The following is a 9,864-nucleotide window of genomic DNA, read 5'->3' on the forward strand; positions in this document are numbered from 1 at the left end:
TATGAAGATGATGGGTACGGTTATGGAGGTTATGGTGATCAAGGGGAGTTTGGGTATTTGCAAAGTCAATCTCAAGGGATGGCAAGTGTTGGTGGAATGCCATTGCAACAAATTATACCACAACACATTCGGCCAAGACCACAAGGGCCAACAATCCAACAACCCATTCCATTGCAACAAGTTAGGCCACAACATGTACACCCACAATTTCAAAGGCCAAATCAATACCCACCGATGCCCCAACAACCAATTGCACCACAAGGGCCTATACCAAGACCAATGGGTCCTATTCGTCCAAGGGGCCGATTGGGTGTTCCAAGAAGGCATCTTAGGGAACAAGCAAGGGGAATAGAGGCACATTTCAGGCCAATCATCACTCAAAACCCTTCACCGGTGGTTATCCCTCACAACAACCAAGGGAGGACTTTTGAAGTAAGAACAAACTCGTTGCAAAGTTTACCGAAGTACAAAGGGTTAGCAACGGAGGAGCCGTATTTCCATCTAGAGGCCTATGACTCAATTTGCAACCCTTTTGGGAGTCAAGGTTTTTCGGCCGATGAAGTCAAGTTGGTCTTATTTCAGTTTTCTTTGGAGGATAAGGCAAAGAAATGGTTCTATACATTACCTTCGGCATCAATATATACATGGGGGAGATGCAACAAACCTTTTTGGATGAATTCTACACCGCCCAAAAGACCAATGATGCGCGGAAGGGATTGAGAAGCTTTCAACAACAACACGGTGAGATGTTCCATGAGGCGTTTGAGCGTTTTAACATGATGATTAAAAACTGCCCTCATCATGGAATTGAGTTATGGGAGTTGATGAACGCCTTTCATGAGGGGTTGAGTGCCGAAGACGCACGTGATTTGATGTCTATCACCGGAGGGACGTTTGGAACGAATTATGAGAATGAAGATTGGGAGTTTTTGGAAAGCATGGCAACTACATCAAAAAGGAAGGCCCAAGCTTCAAGGAGAGCCCGACCAACCACTAACCGACCGCAAGTGCACGCCATAGATGATGGTAATGTTCAAACCACTAACCAAATTTATGATGTTTGTGCTTTGTGTAATGAAATAGGTCATGCGGCTGAAAATTGCCAAGGGATGTTGGAAGGGCAATATGAGGAAGTCCACGCGGTTCAAGGTCAAGGTCAAGGAGGAGGTGGTAGGAACTACAACAACATGAATTCAAACACCTACCACCCCGGATTGAGGAACCATCCGAACTTTAGATATGGGAACCCATCAAATCAAGCGAACCCGGATTTTCAAGGTAGCCAAGGTAATTTTGGTTCACGGCCATCTTACAATAACCAAGGTGGGTACCGAGGCGGGAATAACCAAGGGTATCAAAAACAATACCAAACGGGTCAAGAACAAGGGGGACCTTCGGGTGGAAACGAGGTGATGGAGATGCTAAAGAGCATGCAAATGGAGATGCAAAAACGGAACCAACTAGACGAAGTGCGAATGCAAAAAGACGAGGTTCGTGATAAAAGCATCCAATCACTAACAACTCAAATGGGTCAATTAGCAACCGATGTGGCGGAACTAAAGAAAGGTAAGGGTCAACTTCCAAGCGACACTAAGGTAAACCCTTCACATGGTTCGTCACGAGGTAATGTTAATATTAACCATGTTAGTGTTCTAAGAAGTGGGAAAGAGTTTAAGGCCAATTTGTCACCCGAATTGGTCGAGGGGGTGGTTGAGGATATCACGGGAATGGAAAGTGATGATGAACTTTCATCGGTTAAACCAAAAGAACCAAGTATTAAAAAACCGGGGTTGGGTGAAAGTGAAAAGAATGAAAAAGTTGAGGGTGAACCGAGTTAAGTTCCATTTCCATCGGCCTTACTTGACCCGGGAAAGAAAAATTTTATTGTGTCAAGGGGTCCTCAAAAAGAGGAAATGTGGGATATGTTCAAACAAGTTAAAATAAATCTCCCACTCCTTGATGCAATAAAACAAGTTCCCGCTTATGCAAAATTCTTAAAAGAATTATGTACACAAAAGAGGCAAAACAAAAAGAAAGTGCCTAAGCGGGTGGATTTGACCGGGCAAGTGAGTGCGGTGTTGAATGGGGAGCTTCCTCCTAAGCTCCAAGATCCGGGCACGCCATTGATTAATGTGCAAGTGGGTAATTTTCAAATGGCTAAGGCGTTGCTAGATCTCGGAGCCGGAGTTAGCATTTTACCGGGGGGCTTATACGACCAATATGACTTTGGTCCATTAGCAAGGGTGGAGACGACGGTTGTTTTGGCCGATTTGTCTCATAAGTTGCCCCGGGGTATGGTTCAAAATGTTATTGTAAAAATTGATGAGTTTTATTATCCGGTGGATTTCTTAGTGTTGGATTACTCATCGGCGGACCCTAAACAACAACAAAACATAATTTTGGGTCGGCCATTTTTAAGCACCGCACATGCTATTATCGATTGTAGATTTGGTACAGTTGATATGGCATTTGGAAATCGAAAAATGCGTTTGAATGTTTTTACTAACAATTCTAATGCTAACGGTGTTGATGAGTGTTTTATGGCAGACATAGTAGATGGATGCAACCCGCATGAGTATGAGGAGGATGGTTTGGATATTTGCCTGTGTGACTTTTCTGAACAGGTACATGCTTATGCACTACGGGTTGAAGAGGAAGCACAAGATGTGATGGCAATAAAAGAAGGTAGACCACCATGGACCCATCAATTCGAGGGTCTACCGGTGGAAATTGATTCGGGTACAAAACCATCGTTGGAGGAACCCCCAAAGTTAGAGCTCAAGGACTTGCCTAGCCACTTAAAGTACGTATTTTTAGGGGATAATGACACTTTACCGGTCATTATTGCCTCTAATTTGGAGTTGGCACAAGAGCAAAAGTTGATGGAGGTGTTAAAAGCGAACAAGGGTGCTATTGGATGGACGATTGCCGATCTCAAAGGAATTAGTCCATCCATCGTCATGCACAAAATTATCACAACTGAAGATGCCAAACCGACACGAGAAGCTCAAAGGCGGTTGAACCCAAACCTAAGGGAGGTAGTAAAAAAAGAGGTAATTAAGTGGTTGGATGCGGGAATTATCTATCCGATTTCGGATAGTGCTTGGGTGAGTCCCACCCAAGTTGTGCCTAAGAAGGCCGGCATTCAAGTAGTCAAGGATGAAAGTGGTGAACAAATTGCCACCCGACCGGTTACCGGGTGGCGGGTGTGTATTGACTACCGGAAATTGAATGCCGCCACTTCTAAGGACCATTTCCCACTACCTTTTATTGACCAAATTATTGAAAAATTGTCGGGTCAAAAATATTATTGCTTCTTAGATGGGTATTCGGGTTATAATCAAATTGCCATACACCCGGATGACCAACACAAGACCACCTTCACATGTCCATATGGCACCTTTGCCTTTAGGCGAATGCCATTTGGTTTGTGTAATGCTCCGGCAACTTTTCAACGATGTATGATGAGTATTTTCTCGGACATGGTTGGAGAGTCGCTCGAAGTATTCATGGATGATTTCTCCATTTTTGGCACTACTTTTGATGCTTGTCTCAACGAATTGCAAAAGGTTTTAAAAAGGTGCGTTGAGAAAAATTTAGTGCTAAGTTGGGAGAAAAGTCATTTCATGGTGCAAGAGGGCATTGTGTTGGGACATGTGATTTCGGAAAGAGGGATGGAGGTGGATAAGGCAAAGATACGGGTAATATCATCTTTGCCACCTCCTAAAAATGTTAAGGGTGTAAGGTCATTCTTGGGACACGCGGGTTTTTATCGACGTTTCATTAAGGGATTTAGTGTTATCACCAAACCCTTATGCAATTTGTTATTAAAGGATGTCCCGTTTGATTTTACTAACGAGTGTATGCAAGCTTTCACTGTTTTGAAGGAACACTTGGTCAAGGCGCCTATCTTGCAACCACCCGATTGGTCAAAGCCGTTCGAGATAATGTGTGATGCAAGCGATACCACTATTGGTGCAGTTTTGGGTCAACGGGTTGACAAGAAGCCGGTGGTTATTTATTATGCAAGCAAAACTTTATCCGAAGCGCAACTTAACTACACCACAACCGAGAAGGAATTATTAGCGGTGGTGTATGCTTTGGATAAGTTTCGTTCGTATATTTGGGGAAGCAAGGTAGTGGTTTACTCGGATCATAGTGCGGTTCGGTACTTGATGGAGAAAAAGGATGCAAAGCCGCGGTTGATTCGATGGGTCTTATTGTTACAAGAGTTTGATCTTGAGATCCGAGACAAAAAGGGATGTGAGAATGTTGTTGCGGATCATTTGTCCCGAATCCTGTTGGAAGGTGTAGATGATGCAAGTGAAATCAATGAACGGTTCCCCGATGAACAATTGTTGGCCGTTTCTACTTATGTTGCCCCTTGGTATGCTCATTACGTTAACTATTTGGCCAAGGGTGCGATTCCAAATCATTGGACTAAGAAGAGACGACAACAGTTTTCTAGTCAAGTGAAGCAATATATATGGGACGAACCCGACTTGTTCAAAATCGGGGCCGACCAAGTGATAAGAAGATGTGTTCCCGAAACTGAAGTTTTAGAGATATTGACCCATGCTCATTCATCCGCATGTGGGGGCCATTTTAGTGGGAATAAGACAGGCTATCGGGTGTTATCGAGTGGGTTTTATTGGCCCACGATTTTCAAGGATGCTCGTGAGTATGCCCGAAATTGCATCAATTGTCAAAGAATGGGAAGCATTTCGAAACGTGATGAAATGCCGTTGCAACCAATTTTGGTAGTGGAGGTATTTGATGTTTGGGGAATAGACTTCATGGGCCCTTTCCCAAACTCAAATGGGTTTTTATACATATTGGTTGCGGTTGATTACGTGTCGAAATGGATTGAAGCTATTGCCACAAGGACCAACGATCATTCCGTTGTATGTAAGTTTGTGCAATCCAATATTTTTTCTCGCTTCGGTGTACCTCGGGTGATAATAAGTGATGGTGGTTCACATTTCAAAAATTTCAATTTTGGAAAGTTGCTAAGGAGATATAGTGTGAATCACCGTGTGGCTACACCGTACCACCCGCAAACGAGTGGTCAAGTGGAGGTATCTAACCGGCAAATCAAAGAAATTCTAATGAAGACGGTTAGAACGGATAGGAAAGATTGGTCAAGCAAGCTTGATGACGCATTGTGGGCGTATCGCACGGCTTTCAAAACCCCACTTGATACCACTCCGTATCGAATGGTTTACGGGAAAGGATGTCATTTGCCTATGGAGTTGGCACATAGGGCATATTGGGCAATTAAAACAGTGAATGCGGACTATGATGAAGCGGGTCGGGCGAGGAAGCTTCAACTGAATGAAATTGAGGAGATAAGGGACCAAGCGTATGAGTGTGCATCTGCATACAAAGACAAACTGAAAAAAGTTCATGATGCGAAGATAAAGAAGAAGAACTTTGAAGTGGGTCAAAAAGTGTGGTTATACAATTCAAGGTTGAAAATGTTCGCGGGGAAACTCAAGAGCAAGTGGATGGGCCCTTACGTTGTCCGACGAGTGGGAAGGTTCGGAGATGTTGACATTCAAGACGAGCGAACATTGAAACAACAAACGGTGAACGGTCACCGGTTAAAGCCGTATTTGGATGGCAATGACATCAACAACTTGGAGCTTGACAAAGCGGGCTACATCTTACGCCCGGTCGAGGAGGAACAACCATGAGAGGCCCAGGTTTGGTGGTAGTGTACATAGTAGTTTTGTTTTGTCTTGTTTTGTATTTTTGCACAATTGCCATAGTTTCTCGAAGTCCGTGTTCGAAACAAGTGTGGGGAAGTTCGGGTCGCGAATTGCTCTTACATCGTGTTGAGGACAACACGGGATTTTTGAGGGGGTAGGGTAATTTTTACAAGTTTTTGAAAAAATTAAAAAACATAAAAAAATAGAAAAGTTTAAAAAATCTAAAAAAATTTGTCACTTATAACCTCAAGTTTTGTCAAAATGTGGATGCCCAGTGTCCGCTGTAAATTACGGTGGAGCCGTAATTTACGGTGGGTGTTAAAAATTGTGTGGACTTTATGGTGTAAACCTCCTGTGTTACGGTAAGAATTCAAGTCCAGAGTTTACCGTAAATTACGGTATTGCCGTAATTTACGGTGGAGGTTGAAAATTGTTGAGGGTTACGGTACAAACTTCCTGAGTTACGGTAAAGAAAAGAGGTTCAGGTCTCACCGTAATTTATGGTGAGACCGTAAATTACGGTACGCGAAAAATTCCTATCCGTCGGCTGGGGTCTGCACATATAAAAAAAAATAAATAATAAACTCTAATACAACAAAGCTGATCACGTGAAGAAACCCTACCCACTCATTCAACTTTCACTTTCCCATTGTCATCTTCTTCTCCCAAAAACCCACAACCTCCATTCTTCTTCTACTTTCTTTCTCTCATAAAACCTTCAATTCTTGTTCAAATCAAGTGGGATTTTGGTCTAAATTGACTAATTTTTCACAAGCTTTGTGATTGTGAGGAGAGATTTCAGAGAAAACATAATTTTGGGGGTCGAAATTTGAAACCCTAGTTTGAAAGAATTTGGGGGTTTTGGGATTTTTGGTTTCACAAGCATCCTTCCATCTTGAAACAAGGTATGAACCCTTACTTTGTTATATTATGGTGATACATTGTGAAAAACAAGGTGATTTAGGTTACGTGTTCTTGCCCACTTGCTTGTTGTTAAGATATGATAATGGAACTGTTTATTGAACATGGTTGATGGTTGTAGATGTAGGAATTGTTGTTAAAATAGTGAACTTTTGGGATGCTCTACATTCTAGAGACACCATGCCCAATTTTTGAAAAATTCTTGAACACTTTAGGTTCACTAACATCTACAACCATGACAACAAGCAAGTGTGGGGAGGATTTTGAAGAGAGTGTTTAATTTGGTGTTTGTTTTTGTTGCTTGCCTCTTGTGTGTAGGAAATGGCAAAGACAAAGGAGAAAGCGGGTTCAAGTTCATCTTCATCAAAAGGCAAAGGCAAGGGCAAGGAAAAGGAACAACCATCAAAGAAGAGGCAATATATGGGTAGGGTAAGCGAGAGCGAAAGCGAAGAAGAAGAAGAGATGGAGTTAGACCCAAGTGATAAACTGGTGTGGAATTCGGGGTCGTTGGATGACCAACCCGAAATCTGGCAGCCAACCCTTTATAACGACTGCATGAACAAGTTAAAAAATAAAGCAGCCGCGTTTATCTGTGAAAAAGAGGTTGATGAACCCCAGTTTGGCCAGTTCGGGGTGTTTGATAAGTTCCGTGCTTTGGGTTGGGAAGGAGCACTCAAGTGTTTTGATAAAGATAAGAGCAATCTGTTTATGACTGAGATTCAGGAGTGGATGGCAACACTTAAATGTCACAACTTCCACAGACCATCACAAATGAAGTTGATTGGGATGGTACATGGGGTACCAGTTGAAATGTCATTCGATACGTTGAAGAAGCTGGGAAAATATGATAGTCTTCCGGCTAAGGAGTACATGATTCCCACGCTTGATGATTTATTGCTCAAACCCGAAAAGCACGTGACATGGAACAGTATGTTAGCGGATTTGTTTTTGCCCGGTAGGTACGGTGGCGTGTTATACCGAAAAAATCTGAAGATAGAAGCCAAGCTATTGCATACGATCTGTTTGCTAAATGTCATCCCAAGAAGAGGGGATAAAGAACAGGTGAGGTTTCCAGAGATACCTGTTCTGTATTCATTGATGCATGGATCCCCACGCTTTCCAATACGCTACCTGATTATGCACCATTTGTGGATATGCCGGAACAAATACGGGAGAGACATTGTCCCGTACTGTCGCATCATAACGGGTTTAATGAAACAGCAGAAGGCACTCACATCTGAAGACCGGGGTTTAACGAAAAGGCACCAGCCTTTTACTTTGGATAGGTTGGGAAACGTTTGGACATATACTCAGTCTGAACGTTATCACAAGCTGAAATCGGAGGGTCAACGGTGGAGGGCATTGAAATTGGGTGCAAGGGAGTTGTTACCGGGAGAACCGGATGAACCTGAAAGCGATGAAGAGTTGATTCCGAGTGGGGATGATGATTACGCAGACGAGCCACAGGGTGGTGCAAATGTTGGTTTTGGGGTTTTTCATGGTGGTCATGGTGGTACGTTCTACGACTACGCGCAGCAACCGTATGAGCCGGGGTGGGCTTATAGTGGTTCAATGCAGGAGGTGATCGAGAGCCAACGCCCGCCGGCGGCCATCTTTGATACTTGGTCGGGTTCGGAGAGGTCGTTATTTGATCAAGGCACGCGGAATAGCGCTAGTATTGAGCGGGCGCTTAAACATAGCTTCGATCGCAATGAATCATGGCACCGTACCCATGCATACTCTCGAGAGGTGGATGCTAATAACAGATATCATGATGATCAAATGAGGCGGATGCATGCGGATTGGCATGCCGGAAGGCCGGTGGTTGAAGATCCACAACATGTGGACTATGCTTCATTGCCGCCTTATGATGATAGCATTTCTTATCCGACTCCACCACTCCACCATTCTCAGTGGCTTGATCCAAGACGGCAAGAGGGACCACAACAACAAGAGGGAAGCAGTAGCGGCGCATTCGGGTTTGGAGAGTGGAATGATATGATGTCATCCATCTTTGGGCCTCCAGGACCGCGCTACTATTGATCAGGTGGTTTTCTCTCTTTTGTATAGTTTGTATATATTTGTTGGTTTATGTTGATTATGGTTGGGAGGATGGGTGGTGATTGATCATGTGGTTGATTATTGGGTTGGCGATGGTTGGTGGTGTTGTGTTTAAAATGAAAAACATAAAAAAAATATAAAATGAAAAAAAATACAAAAAGAAATTTGGGGTTTGAGATGAGAAGCTTTTTGTGGATGTTGAAGTGGGTTAGTGATCAAAGCCTCCCAAAGCCATACATTGGGGTCAATGTATCCCAAGTGTGGGGATGGGGGGAATTTTTTGAAGATTTTTGAAAAATTTTAAGCCGAGCAAAACAATGTGAAATCTTGACGCCCTAATTTATCCCAAGTTAATGCACCGGCAACCCTTATTACCCTTTTCATTCTTGGTGAGAGTTGTAGCCACACGTGTACATAAATAATCTTAGATGAGAGTGGCTATGGGTGGGGGTGCGTTAGAACTTGTGCTTGAATGCGATTTGAATCCTTAGTTAGACATGAATGTAGAAAGGATAAGGGCATTAGGTAGCCTCGTCGTTGGTGTGAGCGAGTGTGGGATTTGGGGGGTTGGACCTCATTAATTATACATATGAGCATGGTTGCGAGAGGGGCGGGGGTTTGGACATTTAGTTGCCCATTTTGTGCCTTTAAAGCTTATCATTTGTTTCCCCTAGCTACTTACTTGAAAATTCACCCAAATTTGACCCGGTCTTGTAGTATTAGTGATAGAATTAGTAGTTTTGTGAGTTTGAAGTAGTTTTGGTTAATGTGTTATTGTATGATGCTTTGAAAAAAAAAAAGGAAAAGCAACGAAAAAAAAAAGAGAAAGAGTTTCATGGTCTTGTATATAGTAGTGCATATTTGTTAGTTGGTTTTATGTTTGTAATAAAAAGACCGGGTCGAATTTTCGTTACTCATATATATTCCATTTCCTACCTTATACACCTAGCCACGTTACAACCTTTAAGTTCCTTTGATTTGCATTCATGTTTGACCCATTATAGGAGGATGATTGATTCAGGTACAAGCTTATGATTGTGCATCCACCCGTTTGCCTAGTGTGTGTCTAGCTTATCGTTGCTAGTTTTCACTTGTAGCCGAGAGGAGAGAATTTGTGAGGGGTGTATTGCTTGGGTGTTAAAAAGGGGTCGGTAAAGAAATTGCATGTTTC

The 9,864-nt window shown here is 42.9% G+C and overlaps 1 protein-coding gene and 1 non-coding gene across 2 annotated transcripts; one reads left to right on the plus strand and one right to left on the minus strand.

The window, feature by feature from the left end:
• Positions 1 to 702: 702 nt before the first annotated feature.
• On the minus strand, positions 703 to 808 carry LOC118484533. Its single transcript, XR_004873643.1, has one exon. It is a non-coding gene; the product is annotated as a small nucleolar RNA R71 (small nucleolar RNA).
• A 5,597-nt stretch (positions 809 to 6,405) lies between these two features.
• On the plus strand, positions 6,406 to 8,817 carry LOC110875099. The gene is made up of 2 exons (XM_022123327.2): positions 6,406 to 6,616; positions 6,951 to 8,817. The coding sequence occupies exon 2, from the start codon at positions 6,954 to 6,956 to the stop codon at positions 8,673 to 8,675; it is 1,722 nt and encodes a 573-aa protein (XP_021979019.1). The 5' UTR covers positions 6,406 to 6,616; positions 6,951 to 6,953; the 3' UTR covers positions 8,676 to 8,817.
• The last annotated feature ends 1,047 nt before the right edge of the window (positions 8,818 to 9,864 follow it).

This window comes from Helianthus annuus, chromosome 11 (genome assembly GCF_002127325.2).
Source record: "Helianthus annuus cultivar XRQ/B chromosome 11, HanXRQr2.0-SUNRISE, whole genome shotgun sequence".
NCBI classification, from domain to species: Eukaryota; Viridiplantae; Streptophyta; class Magnoliopsida; order Asterales; family Asteraceae; genus Helianthus; species Helianthus annuus.